The 26,439-nt window shown below is 38.3% G+C and overlaps 1 protein-coding gene across 3 annotated transcripts; it reads left to right on the top strand.

The window, feature by feature from the left end:
* The first annotated feature begins 4,415 nt into the window (after positions 1-4,415).
* C1D (C1D nuclear receptor corepressor) lies at positions 4,416-25,723 on the top strand. 3 transcript variants are annotated; one of them, XM_054728119.1, is made up of 6 exons: positions 4,457-4,489; positions 16,128-16,240; positions 17,850-17,996; positions 18,709-18,775; positions 19,083-19,138; positions 22,301-25,723. In XM_054728119.1, exons 3-6 carry the CDS (start codon positions 17,859-17,861, stop codon positions 22,463-22,465), a joined length of 426 nt encoding a protein of 141 aa, XP_054584094.1. In that variant the 5' UTR covers positions 4,457-4,489; positions 16,128-16,240; positions 17,850-17,858; the 3' UTR covers positions 22,466-25,723. The 3 variants fall into 3 exon arrangements, with proteins under 3 accessions (XP_008145749.1, XP_054584094.1, XP_028010296.1); XM_008147527.3 differs by lacking the exon at positions 16,128-16,240 and having other exon boundaries at positions 4,416-4,489; XM_028154495.2 differs by lacking the exons at positions 4,457-4,489; positions 16,128-16,240 and adding an exon at positions 13,960-14,039.
* Positions 25,724-26,439: the final 716 nt, after the last annotated feature.

Below are 26,439 nucleotides of genomic sequence, written 5' to 3'. Positions count from 1 at the left end.
GGCGGGGACAGCCTGAGAGAGGGGCCTGTGGTGGTTTGCAGGCGGGCCACGCCCCCTGGCAACCCAAGCAGAGGCCCTGGTATCTGGAATTTATTTTCCTTCTACAATTGAAACTTTGTAGCCTGGAGCAGAGCCAAGCCTGGGGATCCTTATGAGGCCCACAGCTATTGTGTTGGGATTATAATTGAAACTTTGTTGCCTTAAGCGGGTGGGCCCGGCCAGGGTGTGTGGAAAGCTTTGCTTCCCCTGTTGCCGGCAGCAACCCTGGCCTGCTCTCTCAATCCATTCTGCCGCCGTTTGTTTGAATTTGTTTACCTTCTATAATTGAAACTTTGTAGCTTGAGTGGAGGCTTAGGCCTGCAACGGCTATGGAAAGCTTGGCTTACTCTGTTACCTGGGAAACCTTGCTCTCTGTGGCTGTAGCCATCTTGGTTTGGGTTAATTTGCATACTTGCTCTGATTGGATGGTGGGCGTGGTTTGTGGGCGTGGCTTGTGGGTGTGTCAGAGGTATGGCCAATTTGCATATTTGTCTATTATTAGATTAGATAAATTAATTTGCTCGATAAGGGCTACGGGGGCTTGAGTTTCCAGCAAGGGCACTCCAAGTTCCCAATATATTGAAGACATTTGTGTTGACCTGCAGTTTTCTCCTGCTTATTCCCCATGCCCAAGTTTTGGGGTGTGTGAGCTTTGCCCCGCTAAGAGGCTTTCTGTTTTTGTGGAAACTGGCAGATCACCCAACCCTCCCTTCCACATTAGCCCAGTTACTGAATCACAGTCATAATTAGCAACATACCCATTTTTCCATTTATTTTGAGGACCAGAAGTACTTTGTAATCATGAATTACTGAGCCAGGCCAGGTCCTGGTCTTGTTGTCCTATCACTGTTGCTAAAACTAAGGAGAGTTTTTAATACATATTATCGTTTGCAGATATCTTCGCCCAAACACTTATTGGTAAAGATGTATGTACTTCTATGTTCATTGCAGCATTATTCAAATAGCCAAGGCATGGGAACAATCTAATGTTCTTTGACAGATGATTGGTAAAAAAGATGTGATCAAGATGTAATGGCTTGATCACAGACAACAGGGGGAGGGGGGCTTGCGTGTGGGGGGGATTGGGAAGGGAATGGGGGAAGGGGGTTGATGACAAATATGTGATACCTTAATCAATAAAGTAATTAAAAAAAAAGATGTAATGGTGTCCTAGTCAGCCATAAAAAGATGAAATATTACCATTGGCAACAATATGGATGGATCATGAGGGTATCATGCTAAGTGAAATACATCAGATGGAAAAGGACAGGATAGTATGATTTCACTCATATGTGGGATGTAAAACAAAAAGCAACAAGCAAACACATAGATAAGAGACAACAGAATGGTGGTTACCAGAGGTGGTAACTGCTGACTACAGAAGGAAAAGGCAAAAACAGTGTTATCAGAGCTCCTTTCCACCTTTGAGGAAGAAAGTGATAAAGTAAGTGCAAGCGAATGCTGTCCAATGGGAAGGAATCTTAGCCCTGTGACCCTTTCGTCGGCTTCCCCTCCTTAGCATAGACTGGCTGAGTATGGAGCACTTAGGAGTCGGTAGTACCTTCCTCTCTTCGATTGTCTCATTTAATCCTGCTAACAACCCATGAGGAAGATGCCATTTCCATCCCCATTTACAGAGGAGGAAACTGAAGACACAGAGAGGGAAAATAATTTTCAGAAGGTCACACAGCTATTAAGTTCCGCGCCAGGGTTACAAGCCAGGAATTCTGATTTTATAGCTGTGCTTTGTGCCACTATACTATACTGCCTTTTCCTCTGCTACCTCTTTAAGCAATCTTTCTCATCTTGGGAATTAGCACTTGGCGAGCTTTTACCTTTTGGGATAATCTGAAAACAAAACAAAACAAAACAAAACAAAACAAAACAAAACAAAACAAAACAATGAACACAAGCCTGTTTGGGGGATCGAATTATACCTGGGTATGGGCCTGTGTTGAATTTCTATTTGCCTGTGTGAATTCCTGCCTTCTGTGGAGCCATAGCCTGGGAGAGACAGGGATTTGGTTATTGTTGTCATCTGCAGGAGCTGTGATCAGGGTCCTGGCCTGGGAAGAGCCTGCAACCAAGGTACGTGCCTGGACCAGAATCGAACCCGGGACACTTTGGTGAGAAGGCTCACACTCTAACCAAAGTGGCTAGAGCCCATTTTTTAAAAAAATGTAAATGATTTTATTTCTAACCCACAGTGAAGTGAAGATGAGTGCTGTGGTCTGAATGCTTGTGACTCCCACCATCCCCCAAATCCGTAAATTGAAATCCTATTGCTCCAGCTAATGGAATTAGGAGCTGGAGCTTTGGGAGGGGATTAGGTCCTGGGGTGGAGCCCTCCTGATGAGATTTGTGCCTTTATAAAGGAGCCCTGAGAGAGCTGCCTGCCCCCATTCTCCGAGTGAGAACGCAAGAAGTCAGAAGTCTGCAGTTGGAAGAGGGCCCGCACCGGCCATACAGGTACCATTGTAAGATACGATTTTTGCCTTCATAGTTCATAGTGAGTCCCATGTGGTGTGAACTGTTCTAGTCATGCACCTTGTAATATTTTAAAATTAGTTTGATTGCCCTAACTCAGTGGTCGGCAAACCTTGGCTCACGAGGCACATTCGGCTCTTTGGCCCCTTGAGTGTTCTAACGCCACTTCTTCAAAATAGACTCCCCCAGGCCGAAAACCGACTTCTGCGCTCGGGCCACAAAGTTTCAATCGCACTGTACATGCGTGTCCACACGTGGTATTTTGTGGAAGAGCCACATGTGGCTCGTGAGTCGCGGTTTGCCAACCACTGCCCTAACCGGTTTGGCTCAGTGGACAGAGCGTGGGCCTTCGGACTGAAGGGTCCCAGGTTCGATTCCAGTCAAGGGCATGTACCTTGGTTTCGGGCACATCCCCAGTAGTGGGTGTGCAGGAGGCAGCTGATCGATGTTTCTCTCTCATCGATGTTTCTCACTCTCTATCCCTCTCCCTTCCTCTCTGTAAAAAAATCAATGAAGTATATTAAAAAAATAAAATTAGTTTGATTGTGACACTAGCGTATAGAATCTTGAATTCATTGCTTTCATCAAAAGGCGATTTAATTTTAAAGGTAACTTTAAAAGATAATTGTTGAAATTGGCAACTGATGAAGGATCGAAAATGAATTGTGAAAATATGTCATTTGTTTCATTTTAGATAAAAGTTAAAAATGAATATTCTTAGCTTGCTGAAATTGCTTTATTCTTCTTCCAAATATTGTATTTCAACTGTAATTGAAAAAAATCCCCAAACTCTTCTTTCATTTGCATCCATTTATCTCTGTGAAACTGTTTTCTCTATTATAGATATAAAAACAAAACAGAGGAACAGTTCAGATACATTACCCTTTTTATTTCAGCTAGATTATAATAATGAACCAGGAGAAAATTCATTTGCAACTTTAAAAACTTCAGTTATTGAAATATGGGGTGTTTGTTCAAAGCTTCCTGTTCAATTATGATTATGGAATAAAGAGTTAGGATTGTAAAAAGAATGCTAAGCAGCTTATACTACACTTTCAATGAACAATATGTGCAGATTTTGTAACTACCTTTTTCCTTTTGTTTGTTCTAATTGTGTTTACTGAAATGAAATTTTATGAAGCTAATAATTAAAAATATGGGCTTGTATTTTGCTTCTTTCCCCTGTCTTTCAAGTCATTCATATGTACATTTTTTAAAGTACATTTTTATTGATTTCAGAGAAGGGAAAGAGAGAAACATCAATGATGAGAATCATTGATAAGTTGCCTCCTGCTTGCCCCCTACTGAGGATTGAGTCGGAAACTCAGGCACGTGTCCATGATCGTAATGGAACCTGGAACCCTTCAGTCCACAGGCTGACGCTCTATCCACTGAGCCAAACCAGCTAGGGCCATATATACATTTTGTAATGACCACCAAGACAGGTGTTCCGATCCGATGGGAAAGGGAACCGGCTCATTTTCCCCTGTATTTTACAAAAGTACCTCCTAGCGATGTATTGAAAAAAAAAAATAAAGAACTTGTCCTTCACCATGGATAATTTAGGAAGCTGCTTTTTCGAGACTCATTTTTTGCGGGATCTATGGGAGTGTAGCAGGTATCCCGGCCCTGGAATGAGTTTCAGTGAAAAGCAAAAAAAATGAACAAAGCTTTGGTAACGAACGTTTTTTTCTAGTTCAATACGCTCAACTTCTATTAGAGTTCCTGGCCGAATACAAATCTAGAAAAAGGTGCCCTGCACCCCACCCCAAATTCCTTCCACAAGGTTGGCCAGCAGCACTTCGGCACCCCTCTTTTGGGAGCACCGGGAAAGGGACGGGGGGCGGGGCAAGCAGCGTGAGGTCATCGCAGAGCGCCGCTGGCGCCGCAGGCAGAGCCGGCGCCGCGTTGACGTCATCGCCGCCCGACAGCTTTCCGGAAGACGGAGAGGAAGGCCAGTGAGGTATTATTGAAAGCGGGGGTTTGCGTTTTTTTCTCGTGCTCTACTTAAGCCGTCCTCTCTTGTCCTGGATTTCACCCTCCCGCTGGCTGTGAGGAGCGAGGCCGGGCCTCGCAGCCCCCCGCGAAGGCGAGCTCGCCCTCCGGAGCGTGGGGGGCAGTGTTGTTGCGGGGACTCCCACGTCGCTAGTCCTGGGGCTGCTGGCAGGTTCTGGCCTCCCTGGCCCCCTCGCGTCTCTTTCGGTCCAGCCTTTCGCTTTTTATACGCTTCTTAGCCCCGCCTCCCAGGTATTGGAAGGTGGAGGATTTCAGAACGCAGGACTTCACAGCTGATTTTCGGCTGCCTTCCATCCTCGTTTCAGGAAAGAAGGCAAAAGGGAGAGCTGTAGGGGAGAAGCTTTCCTGAGACGATAGGCTAACTTGGACCTTCAGTTGAAATCTGTAGTGGATACTCTCAAGGAAATAGTTGTACTTCGTGGCCCAGGAACGTTCGAAAAGACCTTTAACGTCGTCCTGTTTGTTGACTGATGTTCAGTTTGGTTGGATGAAGATGTATCTCCCAAGGAGGTGTTTGCTACCCACAGTGTAACCCGTTGGGACCGTCTGATAGTAGATTGAACCGAGACTTGACCGTATGTCGAGGCTGGATCTGAAAAATAGTTAGATAACCCCTATTGAAATTCAGAGAACCGTTTGTGATTGCTTGAAATGACAGATCTCATTGTTTTGTTGAAAGATAAAATAAGGACAGTGTGGAAAATGGTTTTTCAAAATAAAACAATTCTCAGTAAAAAGATGTTATAGCTGATTTTAAATAGCTGTGTTGTGTTACAGTTGAGAAGTGATGGCTTCTCATGACCTTTTACATGGCTCTTTTAAAAAATATATCTTTACTGATTTCAGAGAGGAAGAGAGAGAGAGAGAGAGGGAGAGAGAGAGAGAGAGACAGAGAGAAAAACATGAATGTGAGGGAAACATGGATAGGTAGCTTTCCGCTTGCACCCGAACCAGGAATGGAGCCTGCAACCCAGGAATCAAAACAGGCAACCTTTCAGTGCCCTGGAGGACGCTCAACCAACTGAGCCACACGGCCAGGGCATGATTATTTTAGAGATGAGAAAATGTAATAAGCAAATTTCATGGTTTTAGAAGGCAATTTTGCAGCTTTATAATTTTGAAAACACTTCAAATTAAACATTAGAATTAAACAATACAAGTAACTTCATTGTAATCTGATGTGATTATTCATCTCAATCTCCAGCAACCTCTTTATAATTTATTTCTTATTCTGTTGTCAGGCTTTGTGATAAATTTTTTAGAGGTTAACATATTTAAAAAAGACGAAGCCTATTTTTTTGCAGTAAAATCTTGCCAGGAGAATTACAGTTAACACTAACATGGACTGGCTGCCAAAGATAGCAATATTTATTGAGAGATTGTTGTATGTACATTGCACTATTATTTTCTAAGATAATGCAGTGCAAGAAAATCATTACAGTAATAGAATTCTGGTGCAACATCTGCAGAAATCTCTCTAGTTCCAAAAAAAAATTTAGATATTGGCTTTGGTCTCTCACTTAGTTCATAATTATGTGTAACTCTGCTTGGCAAAGGGATGGAAACAGACCCAGAATGTACATTATATTTTTTTCTTTTTGATCCATGTGGTAACTTGCTAATATTTATAAGTCCAAATTCAAATATGATACTAAGATTCTCCAAAATTTGGTTCCAGTTTACTTTCATTGGTTTTAGTCAGTTAACAAATAGTTACTAAATACCTAAGGTGTGGCATTAGTCATGTGGAGATACAAATACCATGCCACATGAATCCTGCCTTGAAGGAATAGGCTAGTGGGTAAATATCCAGTGGGAAGTTCTGAGCAGGGTGATAGGATCTGACTCAGGTTTTTAACAGGATCACTCTGGCTGTCTTAACAGATTGTTAGAGAGTAGGATAGGTGAAAGCCAGACTAATTAAGAAGGTGTAATAATTCAGATGAGATGATAATGGCTTCACAGGTGGAAAGAAGTGACTGGTGAGTGGCAGTTCAATATTGGATGCGTTTGTAGGTAAAACTAACAGATTTGGGTTGTAAGAGTAAGATGATTGTCAAGAGTTTGGGCTTGAGCAACTAGAAGGGTGGAATTGCCATTAATTGGGAAGTGGAAAATATGGGAGCATCAGGTTTGTGGGGGAAAGATTAGGAGTTCAGTTATGGCATATTAAGTTTGAGATGTTTGTTAGTCATCCAAGTGGAGATGTTAAGTAGGTAGTTAAGTCTGTAGTCCAGTGGGGAGGTCATTGCCAGAAAAGAACATTGGGCGTTACTAGTATTTAAAATTGTGAAACTGGAGACAATCACCAAAGGCATGAATGTAAATAGAAAAGAGAAGTAGTAGAAGACCCGAGTCCTTAGGCATTTTAGACTCCATAGGTTTGATATGAACTAGCAAATGAGACATAATGAACAGCTAGTGAGGGACAAGGACCATTTTGAGAGTCCAGTGTTGTGGAATTCAGGGTGAAGTGTTTAGTTTGTCAAGTTCAGCTGATGGATCAAGTGAAATAAGGATCTGGGTTTATCAAGAAACATGAGTATTGTTTATGGATCCATATGATAGCTAAGTCTGGATAACCTTGGGAGCAAAGAGGAAGAAGAGACTACTTTTACTGATTTCAGAGCAGAAGGAAGAGGGAGAGGGAGATAGAAACATCAATAATGAGAGAGAATCATTGATCGGTTGCCTCCTGCACGCCCCACAATGAGGATTGAGCTGCATCCTAGGCATATACCCTGATTGGAATCGAACTGTGACCTCCTGGTTCATAGGTCGACGCTTACTGAGCTACGCTGGTTAGGTGAGACTACTTTTCTTTGGGAGATAAGGAAACCTTTATAGAGGAGCATGCATTTGATTGGGTTTTAAAGGATTAACAGGTTTTACTAAGCCCAGAAGATAGGGGAGGGGATATTCCAAGCAGAGGAAAAAGCCTCACTTCTCTCCCTTCAAGACCATTACCTCCCAGTCAGCTGTTTTAAAGGTTCTTTTGTACTTCCTTAGCTTTCCTCTGTGCCTACTATCCAACTCCTCATTCTGGGCAACCATTCTTCTTCTAGGCCTATTGAACATGGCTAAAGAAATTCACAATTAATACTGTTTAGCCTTAACTGAGTCATCTCAGTTGCCTGACCTCACCTGGGTCCTCTCTCAGTTTCCTGACAAATTCCTTTATTTACCCCGGTTCTTTTCTATCTGTGAAGAAGGCTGATAGCAAAAAATTGATTCATTTGAAATATGGGATTGGAAGAGAGTTCTACAAATACCTTGGATCATTAGAAAGACAAGCCGGTCCTAGAGCAAATTAAGCCTGGAACATGACTGGAGCCAAAAATGACAAAATTGAAACTGTCCTACTTTGAACACGTCTTGAGAAGGCAAGATTCTTTGGAAAAGACAGTAATGTTGGAAAAATTGGAGGTAGCAGGAAAAGAGGAAGATCAAACATGCGATGGATTGACTCCATAAAAGAAGCCATAGGCATGAGTCGATAGGAACTGAGAAGGACAATTGAGGACAGGACATTGTGGACATCACCCATTCATAGGGTCCCCAGGAGTTAGAGCATTGAGAAAACTTACATGCATATTCAAGTATGCTTCCACACCTACATTTTTTTCCTTAAAGATAAATATATATCTTATTCTTCAATTTTTGTTCACTTTAATATATCTTAGGACTCTGAGTTCTACTTCATACTTTTTCAGTGCTGCAGAGTTTCTATTGAATGAATATATCACAATTTATTCAACTAGTTCTTGTTAATGGACACATAGGTTGTTCCCTGCTTTAAAGTCTTTTAAAAAGTGTTGCAGTGGATGTCCTTGGACATTATCTTGTGTGAAAAAATATATTTTGAGAAGTAAAATTGTGGGGGTCAAAGAATTTGTATATATATAATTTGGAAGCATAGTGCCAAATTGCCTCACAGAAACGCTCAGTTTACACTCCAATTAATAGTGAACGAGTGGCTGTTTCTCCTCACCTCTGCCCATATTAGGTACTATCAATCTTTTTAATTTTTGCTTGTTTGACATGAAAAATAGCATCTTGTTTTGTTGATTTATGCCTCTTTAATTAGGAGTAAGATTGAATAACTTCATGCTTATTAGTCATCTGGATTCCTTTATTTGTGAACTGCAGGTTTTCTTTGTTCATTTTTCTTTTGGGTTGTAGGGGTATGTGTGTGTGTGTATGTGTGTTTGTTAAATTGATTTGTAGAGGCTCCTTTTATCTCTATGCTGCAAATATTTTTCCCTAGTTTTTCATTTGACTAAACTTCGTCGGTCTATTTATTTTCTAATGCATACATTTTTATAAGAGCTAGGTAAAGATATAAGACATTAGGATTTCTTTCAGGACGAAATTTGTGACATAATTATTATATAATAATTAAAATAATTATAGACACCCTGAAATGTCAGCTTTTGTTGGGAATGTTGGCAACACAAACCTCATTTGAAGCCACAGGCTCTGTCTTGTTTTAATGAGTTTTATTTAGCAACTGTTACAGATCTGGTAGTAACCCACCTTCCCCTCACCTTCAGTTATATTTGGAATTGAGATGAGATGTAACAGAGCTGCTTAGTATTCTAGAGCAGCGGTCGCCAATCTTTCGGACCTCATGGACCACAGGTGGTCCGCGGACCACTGGTTGGCGACCGCTGTTCTAGAGTATACTTCAGATTTAGGTTTCCCCCAATTTCTGAACTGAATTGTATTCTAAAAGTTAATTTGTGAGTTAGCTATCTAATTTCACTATAGATATAATGTACATAGGTTTGTTATTCTTGTTCTCAAAGTGTAATTACTCCATGAAGACTAGCTTTTTTAAAAATTATTTTTAAGCAAATTCAAGATGTTATGCTATTTTACCCAGGGACATTTATATATATTATTGATTTCAGAGAGGAATGGAGAGGGAGAGAAAGAAAGAAACATCAATGATGAGAGAGAATCATAGATTGGCTGCCTCCTACACGCCCCATACTGGGGATCGAGCCCACAACCTGGGCATGTGTCCCTACTGGGAATCGAACCCTGACCTCCTGGTTCATAGGTCGATGCTCAACCACTGAGCACCACCGGCTGAGCAACCCAGGGACATTTTTCTGACAAACTATAATGCTATTTTCATAGATGACAAAATTATCAGTAATTTCTTGGTGTCATCTAATGCCCAATCTATGTTCATATTTCTTTCTCTCAAAAATAACTTTTGCACTTAGTTTATTTGAATTAAGATCCAAACAATATCTATAAATTCCCTTTGGTTGTTATATCTCCCAAGTTTCTTTTATCTTTTCTTTATCTACCACTCTTCCCTTTTCTTTCTTTATTTTTTTTCTTCATGCCATTTACTTGTTACAGAAACCAGGTCAGTTTTTCTACAGTGCATTTCTCATTTCAGATTTGTCTTTTTGCTTTCTGGTGGTAACTTATTTTCCTGTCCTCCATATTTCTTGTAAATGGAAGTTAGCTCTAAAGGCTCAATTAAATTCAGATTCAACTCTTTTGGGGAGTTTGAAATGAAACATAGATGATGCTGTGTACATCATAGTCACATCAGGAGGTTCATAATATGTGTTTGTCAAACTTTTAGTAAAGTGAGGCTCGATCTATGTGTTTTGGTAGTGTTAGTCTCACCCCTGTGTTGTAAACTTCCTCATCATCCTTTTATTTGTTGGTGATCTTTGCCTGAATCTATCATTTCATTAGGGGTTGCAAAATGGTATTTTGAAAAAAAAAAAGTTGTCATTTCTTTCACATTTGTTAGCCGGAATTTGAAATCTAGTTTTATTACCCAGGAGCCTGACAATCAAGAATAACAAAGGTGTTATGGGGAAATGCCGTCAGAACAGCACCTTGAGATGCCAGGAGTATACCTTTCTTTGCTGTAGTTCTGGTGGCTTAAAGGAGTATGGTGGTCTTGCTGTGTTAGCGTGGCTGGGCAGCCGTCCCCAGATATTCAGTGAAACACCAATCTAGGTATTTGTAGATGTGATTAAAATCCACAATCAGTTGACTTTACATTAGGGAAGATTGTTCTAGATAATTAAACTGAATTGTTGAAAGGCTTTCGAAGCAGAGCTGAGACTTCCTGACAGAAGAGAAATTCCACCTGTGGACAGCAGCTCCAGCTTGTAGCTGAGAGTTCCAGCATGCCCTTCCTTGAAGGCCTGTCCTGCAGATTTTGACTTAGCCAGCCCCCACAATTACATAAAACAGTTTTTTGTAATAGATCTCTTCATATACGAGTATATCTCCAACTGGTTCCGCTGCTCTGGTTGAACCCTGCCTCATATCAGCAACTCTCCTGCCTTTTGTTCTCTGATAAAATGGGGTGGTAAGAATCAGAGGGTCTATTTAGGGTTACCATATAATGAATTGCTCAGATTGGGACCTTTGAGAGAGAGATGGGGAGCTGAGCATATGGCAGGCTGGACTGACCTCCCTGAAGTAGAGAGTCAAGGGAAAGGGAGGTGAGTGACTTCAGTTCTGTGTGTGATGCTATGCGCCCCTCCTTTTCTCCTGTGGGTGCTATGGCTTCCATAACCAGTGACAGGAGGGAAGGAGAAACAGCATTCCAGTACTCAGGAATGATCTATATAAGACTAGAGGCCTGGTGCACAAAATTCGTGCATGGGGTGTGTGTGTCCCTCAGCCCAGCCTGCACCCTCTCCAATCTGGGACATCCCTTGCACAATCCAGGACTGCTGGCTCCCAACCACTCGCTTGCCTGCCTGCCTGATTGCCCCTAACCACTTCTGCCTGCCAGCCTGATCACCCTCTAACCACTCCTCTGCCAGCCTGATCGACGCCTAACTGCTCCCCTGCTGGCCTGATTGCCCCTAACTCCCCTCCCCTGCTTGCCTCGTCACCCCTAACTGCCCTCCCCTGCTGGCCCGGTCGCCCCTAACTGCCCTCCCCTGCAGGCCTGGTCGCCCCTAACTGCCCTCCCCTGCAGGCCTGGTCGCCCCCAACTGCCCTCCCCTGCAGGCCTGGTCCCCTCCAACTACCCTCCTCTGCTGGCCTGGTCACCCCCAACTGCCCTTCCCTGCAGGCCTGGTCTCTCCAAACTGCCCTCCCCTGCAGGCCTGGTTGCCCCCAACTACCCTTCCCTGCTGGCCTGGTTACCCCCAACTACACTCCCCTGCAGGCCTGGTCCCCCCCCCAACTGCCCTCCCCTGCAGGCCTGGTTGCCCCCAACTGCCCTCCTCTGCCCGCCTAGTCACCTCTAACTTCCCTCTCCTGCAGGCCCGATCACCCCCAACTGCCCTCCAGGCCTGGTCGCCCCAACTGCCCTCTGCTGCTGGCCATCTTGTGGCGGCCATCTTGTGTCCACATGGGGGCGGCCATCTCATGTGTTCGAGTGATGGTCAATTTGCATATTACCTCTATTATATTATTATATACGATTATATAGGATGTTAGAAGAAATCATTTGAATTGGCAGAAAATTCTAATAGTAAAATAACCTTTTTTTTTAAAAGACTGTCTTGCCTTTTTTTTTTTTTTTTTGTTAGGTAAAAGGTAAGTGGTTCAGTTCAGATTTAATGAGGGTAATTATTCTTACTGCCTTGCTTTCAGTGTTCACCCTAACCCATTTTAACAATAAATAACTACATGTTTATTGGGGCTGAGGGACAGGGAATAATTACAGGAAAAATCTCCATTATTCTAGAGAGGGAAAATATTTTGTAATAGAAAAATTGGATGAAAAATGTACATTTAAATAAAGGCTTAAAAAAATATACTTGCAGTATTTGTTAAAAGCCAAAATACTTTATTAGAATATGCCTTTATTTAAATGTAATGATTATTTTTATTACAAATTTAATATGCTTTTTGAAATAACAAAACTTAAATAATGAAGAATGAAGAGTTAAAAGAATGAGCTTGCCTTGATCCTACTCCCTAATCCCTGCCCTTTCTCTGAGAGAATGTCTTTTTTTTGTGTCTCCTTCAAATCTTTTCCTGCATAACTACAGATACAGGTTTTGAAAAACAAATGGCACATACGTTATGTGTTATATAGAGTGTTCTATGACATTTTTTCACCACTTCTCATTATGTGTTACTACATAGAGATTTACTTCTTTCTTTTTTTTACTGTGAACAATATTTTTTTAGTCATTTTTGTTTACAACTGAAGCAATGGGAATTCAAAATTAACATCCTTGCCTGTGATATTCATATAGACATCAGAAAAAGTTTCAACCTTGTGCTTCACATTGTTCTGCTGGGCTTTATCCAAATGAACTTGCTTAATTATAATATTCTCTTGGATGGATGTGCTACAATTTAGTTAGCTGTTTCTGTATTGATGAATAGTTAGATTATTTCCAGGATTTTGTTATAGGTTATTTATTGAACACATGTTTATTGACTGTCAGGCTGTGCTAGTGAACAACGTTCCCCCCCCCCCCCCCCGCCCCAAATTCTGTTCTCATGTAATTACCTTTCTTTGAGATGGACCGACAATAAATGAATTAAATGTCAGATGTTAATTGAGGACTAAGGTAGAGGAGATAGGGAGTGTAGGGCCCAAGGGGTGGGGTGTAGTGAGCAGGGCATGCGTTTTAAAGAGGGTGTTCAAGAAAGGCTTACCAATAGGTGACATTTTAGTAAAGATCTGGCAGGTAAAGTAATAAGCTCTGAAGCTGTTGGTAGGGGAGGAGAGGAGGAACCGGACCTTCTAGGAAGGGGGGAAGAAGTACGAAGGCCCTGAGGTAGGGCCAGGCCTGCTGTGATGGGGAAGAGCAGTGGGGCCGTCCTGGCTAGAGTGGAATGAGCCAGGGCTAGAGTGGGAGGAGCCGAGGTCACAGAAGGCTGCAGAGAGGGAGATTGTGTTGGGCTTTTTAGGGCCTTGTACGGACTTTGTCTTTTACTGTGAGTGAGGTGGTAAGCCTTTGGAAGTTTCCAAGCAGAGATATGACATAGATTTCGAATGGCCACTCAGATTTGGAATTGACCACTCTGCTTTTTCTTGATGATAAACTACCGGGCTGCAAATAAAGAAGCCATTTAAGAGGTTATTGCAGCAGTCTAGACAAGGCATAACGATGGCTTAGACTGGCTTGGAACAGGTTGGTAGCAGTAGAGGTGGGAGGATGAGGTTAGATTCTGAATGTGCTTTAAAGGTAGGGTGAGAGAGGAAAGAGTCCAGGACTTCTAAAATATAGGGCTGAACAGTTGAAAAGGTGGAGTTACCATGAAATGAGGCAGGGAAGATTATAGTAGGCAAGATTAGGAATTTGGCTTTGGGTACATAAGAATCTATTAATATCCAACCAGGGATACTGAGTAAGAAGTTGGAAATGTGGGTTTAGAGTTCAAGAGGGAGGTCAGGGCTGGAGATACAAACTGACTGGGAGTCATCAGTTTATTAATGCAATTCAATCCAGGACAGTCCTTGGGCCACTTCAAGGTGAAGAGGCTGAGGATATGAGAAGGATACTGCAAAGGACACCAAGAAAGCAGCCAGAAAGGTAGGGGGAAACCAAGAAACTGTGATGCCCTTGGAAACCAAATGAAGGGAGTCAGTGAAGTCAAACGATGAGCACTGAGACTTGACCATTGAACTTAACAGTGTGGCTCTGGGTGATCTTGATGAGCAATTCTGAGTGAGAAGTAGAGGGCCTGTTTGTAGTAGATTCAAGAAAGCATGGAAGGAGAGGAATTAGACTGTTAATATGAGCAGCTCTTTTGAGGAGCCCTAAAAGGGAGATAGAAAATGGAACCTTAGCTGGAGTGGGATATGAAGTCAAAATGTTTTGTTTCTTGTATGAGATGGAGAAATAAAATATTTTAAGATTTATGGTTAATCATCCAGCAGAGGGAAAAACTGATGCAAGAGAAAGTGGGGAAATTCAGAGAAGAGTTTGAAGAGCCTGTTTTGCTAAATTTGTATGTATGTATACAAGGATTTCTGTAGGCTAGATTCTTAAGAGGATTTTCTGAATCAAAATTCAGTGTGCCAAAGTTGTGGGTTGGATCCCAGTCAGGGCACGCACAGGAGTCAACCAACGAATGCATTGATAGGTGGAGTAACTTGTTTCTCTCTCTCTCCTTTCCTTTCTCTGAAATCAATAAAAAAAAGTGTTTTTAAAAAGGAGTATGTGCATTTAAAAAATCTGTGCTAATTTATATTTTACTTTCCATATATACCCTTGCTAACATTGACCTTCGATAATCTTTAAAATTATTACCAATCTGATAGGTGATAAGATATCTTCATTATTATAATTTGTTTTAATGCTTTGTAGGAACTCAATGTAATCTAATTAATTCTTAGTTATATTTTGACAGATATTTTCTCCCAGGTTGTTTCTTTTAATATTGCTTATGCTGTACTTTTACCATAGAGATTTTTTTTCTTTTTAGTTTTTATGTAGTTACTAGTAAACCCATCATCCTTTTCCTTTTATAGCATTTGGGTTTCATTTGGAGTACATACATATTTTATATAATCTTATAATATGTTTATTCATTTACCTTTAGATTCATGTGGAATTTATTTTTGTGTATGTTATGGAAAAGGTGTGTAAGTTTTCCATCTTTTTCTACATTCTAACCAGTTAAGTACTAGAAGAATTAACTATTTCTTGAAAGTTTAGAAGAACTTACCTGTAATGTCTTGTAGGCTTGTATCCTTTTTGGAGAGCAGATCTTTGACTTCCTGTAAATTTTTCCTGTAAGGTTCATGATCTGTTTGTTTATATACTTTTTAAAAGATATATATATTTTATTGATTTTTTACAGAGAGGAAGAGAGAGGGATAGAGAGTTAGAAACATTGATGAGAGAGAAACATCGATCAGCTGCCTCTTGCACCCCCCTTACTGGGGATGTGCCCGCAACCAAGGTACATGCCCTTGACCGGAATCGAACCTGGGACCCTTGAGTCTGCAGGCCGACGCTCTATCCACTGAGCCAAACCGGTTTTCGGCTTATATACTTCTTTTAGGTTAGTTTTGGTAATTGATTTTTTCCCCTATCATCTCAATCTTTTTATTCACATTTTCAAATTTATTGGTTTAAGATTTTACATGAAGAGAAGAAATACTGAGTCCTCCCTATATTTGCAGTGTATCCCTTGTACTTATATCTTTATTTGGACAGCAGATGCTGGAGCCATACTTGGACAGTGATAGAGATTGGGGTAGCTGTTTTCAGCCCTTGTGGCCCAGCTCTTACTGCCCTTCGTCTTGAGGTTATTCCTAGATTCTCCCATTTGGTTTCTAAGGGATTGTAGGCTCCTTTTTTCTGTTTCCTATCAGTCTGATCCCATCCCATTTGCTCTTTAGCTTAAAAAATTTATACTGTTGGATTTGCTGATGGGCATGTGCCTCTTTTGGTTTCCAGCATTACTGTGGACTTACATTTATGTTTCTTCATTTTGGAGGGATTTTTTGGAGGTGTGAGAGGCAAGTATGTGTTTTCAGTTAGCCTTTTGAAATAGGAAGTCACAAGTTTTTCCCCAGTGTTTTTCTTTTACCATAGTTCTTTGTTTATGTTTATTTTATATATTTTATTTTGTTAATCTTCACCCGAGGATATTTTTCCATTGATTTTTAGGGAGAGTGGAAGAGACAGGGAAAGACAGACAGAAACAGCGATGTGAGAGAAACATCATTTGGTTGCCTCCTGCACAAACCTGGACCCAGGCTGGGGAGGAGTCTGCAACCAAGGTACTTGCCCTTGACCGGAATCGAATCCGGGACATTTTGGTCTGTTGGCCAGTGCTCTACCCACTGAGCCAAACTGGCCAGGGCAGTTCTTTGTTAAATCCTGGTTGCATAGTAGTTAGATATAACTTTACAGCATAAGAAGTGATAGTCAGGTGGACTTCACTTTTTTTTTTTTTTTAATGAATGCAGATATCTCAGTAGCATAAACTAGTATACTTGTTGAATAGAAATGTTGATATATTATGACTAAATATTCAAATAGCACTTTTTAAACTTAAATGACATAGTCATAACATTTAGAACTATAAGGGTCCTTTACAGATCATTAGACCATTTTATGGATGAGGTATTTGAGGCCTAGAGAGATTCAGTAATTTATCTAAGGTGACAGAGTTAGTGATCAAGCAAGATGGAAAGCCCAAGTCTTTGTACTTCAATTCTGCAATGCTATGTGCTATTTTACCACATTCTTGCTGTTCTCTTTAGCTATGTAATGAATGAGGTATTTTCAGCCAATAAAAAATTATTTTAAAACATAAGAGATATGTATGGCTTAGAATTGCTTCCGAAATTTGACCTTAGATAACCATATGAAATACATTGATGTGGATTTTTCATTTTCTCACATAGATATTAAGTATTGTGATACAAATGTGAATTTTAAAAGAATGGGCTGTCAAGGTATGCTCTAGCCTAAATGAAAACCATATAGTTTATTTCTCTCAAGTTTCCTCTTTTCTGTTTTATGTGATTTATGGGCTCTTTGAGTTTCTTCTTAATATTTTAAAGAAGCTTAAGGAATATATACATATATATAGGCTTGAAAATGGTTTTAGTGATAAATAATCTTAAGATATTTCAGACTTAGCATTTCTCATTTTTTAGTTTAATATACCATGCTGCTAGATCAACACCTAGGTTTGGAAGGACTAAAATATGTATTTTTGGAAAAAAAAAAGAGCTTATTATTTTTTTCAGCAAGTGTTAGGGGATATACTTATCACACTTTCATTGCTTTGCTTGGTCTTTAACTTCAACAGGAAATTTTTTTTATTTTTATATATTTTATTGATTTTTCACAGAGAGGAAGAGAGAGGGATAGAGAGTTAGAAACATCGATGATAGAGAAACATCAATCAGCTGCCTCTTGCACACCTCCTACTGGGGATGTGCCCGCATCCAAGGTACATGCCCTTGACCGGAATCGAACCTGGAACCTTTCAGTCCACAGGCCGAGGCTCTATCCACTGAGCCAAACCGGTTTCGGCAAGGAAATTTTTTAAATGTAGGATTTTGATTATTGATATTCTGTGTTTGGTAGTCATGTCTTTAGTTCTTGAAAAGCATTCAGAGTTTGATGTGTAGCATTAGTGAACTTGGGTGGGTCTGTCCCCTGCTCTCCACTCCATCCCCCTTCCCAACCAACTTAAGAAGAGGGGAAGTTTGTAGTTGCTCTAGAATTATATTCTAAGATTTGTTTAATTATCTTTAGGTTTTAACTCTTAGCACTTTTGAAGTACATGGTATGACCTATTAATTTTTTTTTTAACCTAAAGAACAATCTCTGTCTCTACTGTGAATTCTAAGAATTTACTTTTTTTTTTCCCAGTAGGTCATAATGGCAGAAGAAGAAATTAATGAAGACTATCCAGCAGAAATCCATGAGTATTTATCAGCGTTTGAGAATTCCATTGGTGCTGTAGATGACATGCTGAAGACCATGATGTCTGTTTCTAGAAATGAGTTGTTGCAGAAGGTACTTTAAAAGTGTAATTCAGAAAACAGTGTTGTGCTAAGAAATAGATTAATGATATGTGCATGCTCCTTTCCTCCTTTATTTCAATTTTATAAGTGTTTGGATGTTTTTAGGGGATAAAAACAAAACTCCAACCTTAGGAAATGCCTCTTAACTATATTTTTATTTTGACTTGGTTTTGGAAACCAAAAGGAACACTCACAGCATTCTTTTCCACAGACTCCATCTTTGACCTTTTAAGTATTACAATGATGTTATCAGGGTTTCTGGAAACCCTATAGGACAAAAAGAGTAAATTGACTTTGACAGTCTAAAACAAATCTCATTATGTTTCTTCTGTCTTTGGTATTGCCTAAGCATTTTAGCCTGCTTCTTATACATAAATGCATCATGTACTGTGTTTATATTGATAAATTACTTTTGACATACAAAGCCCAGATCGTAACTCCTGAAATTAAAATAATTCAAAAGAATTTTTCTTGGATTATACACATTCCTTGTCTAACTAAAGATGATACTCTGAATTGAAAATTTTTGGGCAAAAATCTCTGGTTAACAAACCTTTTTCTTTTTGCAAATTATTTCCAGATCATTTGGTTATTGGATTATAAAACGTGAAAAAAATATTTCTTTGAAACATTGTGCTAGGCAAAAATTTAAAATATGTGATGGTTCTCAAAGTTTGAATTTATTTTCTCTCTCTTTCTAATAGTTGGACCCACTTGAACAAGCAAAAGTGGATTTAGTTTCTGCTTACACATTAAATTCAATGTTTTGGGGTATGTATATTACTTTGGAGTTAATTACAAGACAAATTATTTATTGAGTCAAGGGTGATTTATTTTTTAAATGCTAGCACTTTATATGTAATTATACTTTATGACATTTTTAATAGTCAGATACAGTATTTATTTCCTTTAAATAAAAATGCCATATGCTCGTGAGCCACACACATATTTATTATTACATAGAGGTTGAATAATTTAAGATTTAGTCAGTCATTTGTGTGACATTTCTTTGTTTCTTTAATTAATGCTCTTCATTAATATATACACCATGTTATTTCATGAAATCTTTCTCTTGCAGTTTATTTGGCAACTCAGGGCGTTAATCCTAAGGAACACCCAGTAAAGCAGGAATTGGTAAGATTGCAGAGGATTTCTTTTTTCTTTACATGGCTGTTTGTTGTAGTATTCCTGAAGTTAAAGTCATAGTACCTTTATCACATTAATTGCAGAGAATAAAATTATTCAGAGTTGAAATTATGAAAGTTAGTCCAGATTTCAGCATGTCTTTAGGTTTTCCTTTTCTTACCTTTGTCAGGGAATTGGTGCTCCATATATATTATATATATCTCTGGATGAGAAAAATATGTTATGATTCTAGTAATTATTTATAACTTCATATTATTTTGCCTATAAATTCTTGAAATCTTGTTCATCTCTACAACTGCCTTTTTTTTTTTAAACTCTTACACAATTCTTAAAAGTATATTCTAGTTGATTTACTAGCAAAGACGGGAAAGTTTCTCCCCCACCTTTTCAATTCTTCCATTAATTCATTTTCTCAGCAGTAAAGAATCCAGTTCAGCAACAAAGCTAAAAGCTTTTTTGGCACCAGTTGTATGTGTACTGTCCAGTAATTCTGCATTAGTGACATATTTACAACCTGTAATAAATCTTCTAGGTTTGTCTTTGTATTCCATTTAGATGTATAAGTACTGTATATAAGGTCTGGTATCTTAGAGGTTTTGCTGACTTCAAAAATTAAATCATTCAATTTAAAAGAGAAAAATCAGAAATCAAACTATGGTTACCTTCTTGACTTCGTTTTATGAATAAGAATATTAATTTATTCTTTGTGTTTATAAAATATAAGGTAAATATAAATGTGAATACACTTGACACTATATGATTGTCCTTATTTCTTATGGTAGTTGATATATATGTTATATACAACTTAGTAAAGCATATATAACAGTAAAGTACATGGTCATTTACTTTTAAAAAATGAATAAACCAGATATGTTGTCTTCATTTTGTTAATGTGTGGACTAAGATATTTTCTTCTTTTAAAGTTCTTGAGGGAAAATAAATTTATTTTTAAATACAGAAATTGTTAAAAACTTAAAGCAAAATATAAAGCAATATGATACACAGATCTTGATCTGAGCAGTAATATTATTGGCTTTAAAAAGAAGTATGGCCCTAACCGGTTTGGCTCAGTGGATAGAGTGTCGGCCTGCGGATTGAAGGGTCCCAGGTTCGGTTCCGGTCAAGGGCATGTACCTTGGTTGCGGGCACATACCCAGTAGGGGGTGTGCAGGAGGCAGCTGATCAATGTTTCTCTCTCGTCGATGTTTCTAACTCTTTATCCCTCTCCCTTCCTCTCTGTAAGAAAAATCAATAAAATATATATTTTTTAAAAAAAAGTATGCATTTTACCATCTGTTTTCAACCCTCTACAATGGATTGCACCTTTATAAAATTTCTCTTTTTCTTTTAACACAAAGTTATTTGGAGTATTTTAATACTTGGTTCTGTCATTGGAAAAGTATAAAATCATCTGTCTTCTTTTTCTCTCAGAACCCACTTTTTGGAGGAGTACATTCATATTTTGGACAAGGGCTGACAAATAGAAAATATATAACCTTTTTTCCTATGGCCTTGTGACAGACATCACTAATTGATCATAGAGTTAGTGTGTGTGAGTTATATCATGAATGGGAAAGGCATTGAAGCTGGTGAATTTATTCATTCAACAAATATTTGAGTGCCTGGGAGGAGCCAGGTATTATTTTTTTTTTTTTTTTTTTTTTTTTATATATTTTATTGATTTTTTACAGAGAGGAAGGGAGAGGGATAGAGAGTTAGAAACATCGATGAGAGAGAAACATCGATCAGCTGCCTCCTGCACACCCCCTACCGGGATGTGCCCGCAACCAAGGTACATGCCCTTGACCGGAATCGAACCTGGGACCCTTGAGTCCGCAGGCCAACGCTCTATCCACTGAGCCAAACCGGTTTCGGCGAGCCAGGTATTATTTTTAAGTGAGGTGATTCCTCAGTGAATAAAGCTCATGAATATCCTTTTTTTTTTTTAAAATATATTTTATTGATTTTTTACAGAGAGGAAGAGAGAGGGATAGAGAGTTAGAAACATCGATCAGCTGCCTCCTGCACACCCCCTACTGGGGATGTGCCCGCAACCAAGGTACATGCCCTTGACCGGAATCAAACCTGGGACCCTTGAGTCCGCAGGCCAACGCTCTATCCACTGAGCCAAACCGGTTTCGGCGTGAATATCCTTATCTTGTGGCAGATGTCAGCCTATGGAGTGGAAAGAGACAAACAATTAACATAATAACACAAACAAGCAAATATTAAATATATGTTAATACATGGTATGTTAGGGGATATATAATGGGAAGAAATTAAAAATAGCACCAGGCTAGACTTTGTCTTTTATTCTGAGAGAAATAGGGGCCATGAGAGGGTTGTGAGCAGAGTTGTCAGTCTTTTTCAAAAAATTCCATGGTTCTGCATTTTTCTGTGTCAGAAAAACAGAACTCCAACTTATGTCACTATTTTGATTATTTTCATGAAACGTGCTTTTAAGCAGTGATTAATCATTACCTCTGCTATTTTATGACTCTTGTACCTTCATTTCTCCATTTGAAATATAGAATAGACCTTCATTCTGATTAATGATCTCAGAATATTTTAATGCTATGGCAACGTATTGTGTTTCTCACCTTGTTAAGTCTGATTAGAACTAGATATGTCATTAGAAAATATGTGCTTATCAATCAAAACTATGAAATTGAATAAAAGATCTTGTATTTTCATTCTGCTTATTTTAATTGTGACACTCCAAGGTAACATTAAAAAAAGAAATCAATCCTGCCTTACCCATTTTCTGCTTGGAAAAATTTTAGGAGAGTTTAGTTTGTATGTTGCAAGTATATGAGGTCTCTATTTTAGATTATAGACTTCAGGTAAATAAGATCTAATATGTGGACTTAGGTTAATGCTAAATCTAAGACGTATGACTACATATAAACACCTCAGTGTTTATCTCTGGAGTGATGTCAGTATAGTTTCTCCTCTTTTGAAACGACTCTGTAATGCCTGTGTTTCCAGGAGAGCAGGGCATGTTTCTCCTGTCCACATGCACTTGCTAGCTCCACCTCATAGGCGATAAATACATGGCTATTGAATGTCACTGAGGTGCAGTATAAAAACCTACTGGTAGTGAACAGCTTGGTAAATCTGTTGCCTTTCTCTCTCTTTTTTATCTTTAAGGAAAGAATCAGAGTATACATGAACAGAGTCAAGGAAATAACTGACAAGAAGAAGGCTGCCAAGCTGGACAAAGGCGCAGCTTCAAGATTTGTGAAAAATGCCCTCTGGGAACCAAAACCTAAAAATGCATCCAAAGTTGCCAGTAAAGGAAAAAGTAAAAAATAACCTTCTGGTTTTGATGTACACATGTTCAAAAAGTACATCATTTTTATTGTTTAACACAAAATAGATGGTGATTATGTGGCAATGCAAGGTTTTAATGTATTCCTTATTGAATTCATATATAAAATTTACATTTGAATTTGTAATGCTAAATACATTTCCCCCCAGAAAGATGAAGTTATCTTTATTGATTTTCCTATAGCGTACTGTGAGGTTTTTAACATTGTGGTATATTTTATATTTATAGTTTACCATCTCTCTTGACAGGACTCTTGTTTCCTTGTATAGGTCAACCTTTCAAGTACTATTTTATAAGCAACTATGAAATTTAAGTTAAATGTTCTCTGTAAACATTTGTCTATTTTAAATGAATAATGACTTTATGAAGTATGCTTTCTGAAGTCTGAAGTTATAAATACATCTGTTTTCACTATATACAAGAAAAAGTGAAATGACTTAAATGTGTTTTTTTTATGTGTAGTTATTTCATCATGTTTTCATGATTATGGGAATTGCTTCTTTTGATATTTGAAGTGTGAATTTAAGACTTTAAGGTTATACTTTAACTTTTGGCACTCTGCCTATATGTCCCATTTGAAGTAAAATATATTCTCATTAATTGTGGATGGGAAATGAAGTTGTAATTGATGGCTGAATTTGGGCATAATGGCTACATCCTATCAATAAAGGCTGTAAGTGTTGTGTAGCTGACCTGTTTATTCTTCTCTTTTGAGTAAATTTGCCCTTGAAAGTGGGAAAATAGGTTTTAGAAATCATTAGGAATAGAGAGATTCATGAGTTTTGTTCCTGATGTATAGTGCCCACAGTTCTATCGGTCTCACTTTTCATGTTTGATTACATGTTTTTGAGGCCATGTCAAGTACATACAAGCATTTTGGAACAACTTTCTATGTTAACTTCCACTTAAGCAGAGGAGAAAGCTAAAATGATATTTTATTGTGTTTATATTCTGATTTATTGAAATATTTGTTATAGATAATTCTAATATTAAAATTATTTTTATGGCTAAGCCTATGAATTTTAATTATATTCCCTTAATGTTTTCAGTCTTTGAATCCACATCATGTGTAGGAATGCCAAATACAGTAAAGTACTTTAATTTTTGTAAAAGAAGTTGTTAAAATTTTCTGTGTGATTAATTTTCCATAAGTAACCTTGAATAAATGGATTTCTTGATTTATGGTAGCAGATATTGGAAATGGTCTTAAAAACTAATGGATTTTGTAAAGCATGTTGAACTCTTTCTGTGACATGAAGAGGAAGTCTCTGATAGATACAGAGAGTCTTCTGGCTCAGATGTCAGACAATTTTTGAAGTGGGAGAACATTTATAGTTATTTCATTTTTTCCTCTTTCATTCACATTTTTGGCTTATTTTTAAAATGCTTTATGAAAGATATGTGTTATTAAAATTAAGTGCAGTGTACATGCCTTATTTATTGCAAAGAAACTTATAACTTGCATTTCTGTATGTTTCTAATTTCATAAAGAAAAAAAAATTGTAGAAAATCATTAGCCAAATTATAGGTTTGTAAATGTCCAACTTTATATTGTTAAATTGGAGATTCTTAGGTGAATAATTTTTTTCAGTGTTTACTAGTAGAAATAAAAAACAGTTTGAGTTTTGCCCAGTGTGGCTCAGTTGGTTGGAGCATTGTTCCATACACAAAAGGTCACGGGGTTCAATTTCAGGTCAGGGCACATACCTAGGTATCAGGTTTGATCCTTGGTCAGGGTGCTTACGAGAGTGTGTATGGGAGGTAACTGATCCATGGTTTTTTCTTTTACATCAATATTTCTCTCCCTCTCCTTCCCCCTCTCTCTAAAACCAATAAAAACATCCTCAGGTGAGGATTAAAGAAAAACAGTTTGAGTGTATCTCACTTTATTTTATATAATTTTAAATACTTCACACATAAAAAGGAGCTGAATAATAGGAGTGCATTGGGTTGCTTATTTGTTTATTCATTTCACATATACGTAATGATATTTCCATTGCCAAACACTGCTGGGTCCTAAATAAGACGATTTCAGCCTTTGTTCTATTTTTATAAAGTGTTTGAAAAAAGTAGTCTTTTTGTTCAATTCAGATTTTCAGTTACTGGAAAATAATGACAAATTGTGCTCATTAACCTTAGTCAGAACCATAAAGGGTGAGGGGTTGATCTCTTTGACTCTGGTACTGTTACTGTTAACACGGTTTGTTCCAAATGGCAGTCTGCTCTAAGTTTAGATGTTAATTACACCTTTTATTAATCTCCTTGGGAATTAATAAGTCGGGGAGGTTATAGCTATAGATATTTTTAAGGCTAGAATTATAGACTATTAATCTAATACTAAATAATGAGATTTTGTCTTTTAATATTATTTTAAGTACAATTTTCTTGTTCATAGTTGCAGGATGAGAATTCATTTTAGTAAAGTAGAATACGTTAAGAGGAAAATCGAAGCTTGAATTATGGTTTACATTCCTGGAATTAGGAGGTTATGGCAAATTGATTGGTTTTTAAAATACCCTATAGATTAAAAAATTGTTCTACTTAGCTGTTAGGAGTGGGTTGGCATTATTTCTAAATAAGACTTTGAAAATTAGCTACAAATGTAGCCGGAAATGCTTCAAAACAGCCATGCATTGAAGACAGATACCGTTTCCTTTTTTAAAAAATATATTTTTATTGATTTCAGAGAGGAAGGGAGAGAGGGAGAGATAAAGGAACATCAATGATGAGAGAGAATCATTGATTGGTTGCCTCCTGCACACCCCACAGTGGACTGAGCCCACAACTCGGACATGTATCCTGACTGGGAATCGAACTGTGACCTCCTGGTTCGTGGGTTGATGCTCAACCACTGAGCCTTGCTGGCTGGACCAGATACTGTTTTCTTAAGTAGGTCATTGGAATAAAAGATGTTTTAGGAATCACTCAGTTATGATACAGTTAAACTGTAATTTTATGCAAAAATAATCAAATTTTGGCTTTACAAAGTGATATTAACTAAGATTTGAACAGTGATTCTGATCCTTATGTAATAGCTAAGTTTGATGTATAAAGGGAAGGAAAAAAGCACTGTCATCTCATTTCCCCCCTCCTTAGCATACTTACTAAACTTGTTCAGATAAATTCAGTGGCTCTTGGACCAAATGAGCTTGATAGCATCCACAGTTGTTTTTTTCCTCACTTGCAGTCTCATTTATATAAATGTGGTGTGCTTTCCTAATAAAAACATTTCCTTTCCCCTATATCCTCGTCTAAAAGTCTTTCATTTTAGAAATACAAACCATATTTTGTTTATATTAATATTTCACAGTTGTCTTTCACAATTATGGGGAAAGGTGGACAGGTTTTATTATAGAATTCTACAGACTTGTTCTTCATTAATTCGCTATATATTGCTTGTGAGCAGTAGTTCAAGGAAATGCTTAGAATGTGTTCAGTTTGCAGATTTGTTCTCTTACCAGAGTGAGCTGTCATAGACCCGCCACTCCATGTGCCTTTTTAAAGTGTTTATTTTATTGCATAATTTTTAATATAACCTGGAAGATAGTACAGCTATCCAGAAAAGGAGACAGTTATAGTGATATCTATTACCAATTGAGGCTTAATTTTAATTCCTCCTCACAAAGGCCCAAACCCAAACTATCCTGACTGTATTACTCCTCTGTTCACAAAGGGTTGAAAAAATGCCAGTTCCCACCACCCACCTCCCCCATCCTCGAATTGAGCAAATGTACCACGGCAGAATAACTGCATGCAAGTTGTCTATTTTGTAAAGTGATATATTTCAGACAGTATACAAAATTTGATGGTGGGAAAAATAAGCTTTTATAAATGAAACATTTAAGAGACTCTTTATTACTTGCTTTCAGTTTAGTGTTGCCTTTAAGGCATACCATTTCAGTTTGGCAGCTACAATAAATGACTGAGGGAAATTGGAGATGATAATTCAACATTTCAA

Source organism: Eptesicus fuscus, chromosome 16 (assembly GCF_027574615.1).
Source record: "Eptesicus fuscus isolate TK198812 chromosome 16, DD_ASM_mEF_20220401, whole genome shotgun sequence".
NCBI classification, from domain to species: domain Eukaryota; kingdom Metazoa; phylum Chordata; class Mammalia; order Chiroptera; family Vespertilionidae; genus Eptesicus; species Eptesicus fuscus.
Note: the sequence above shows the minus strand (reverse complement) of the source record. Positions and strands in the feature narration are given on the sequence as shown.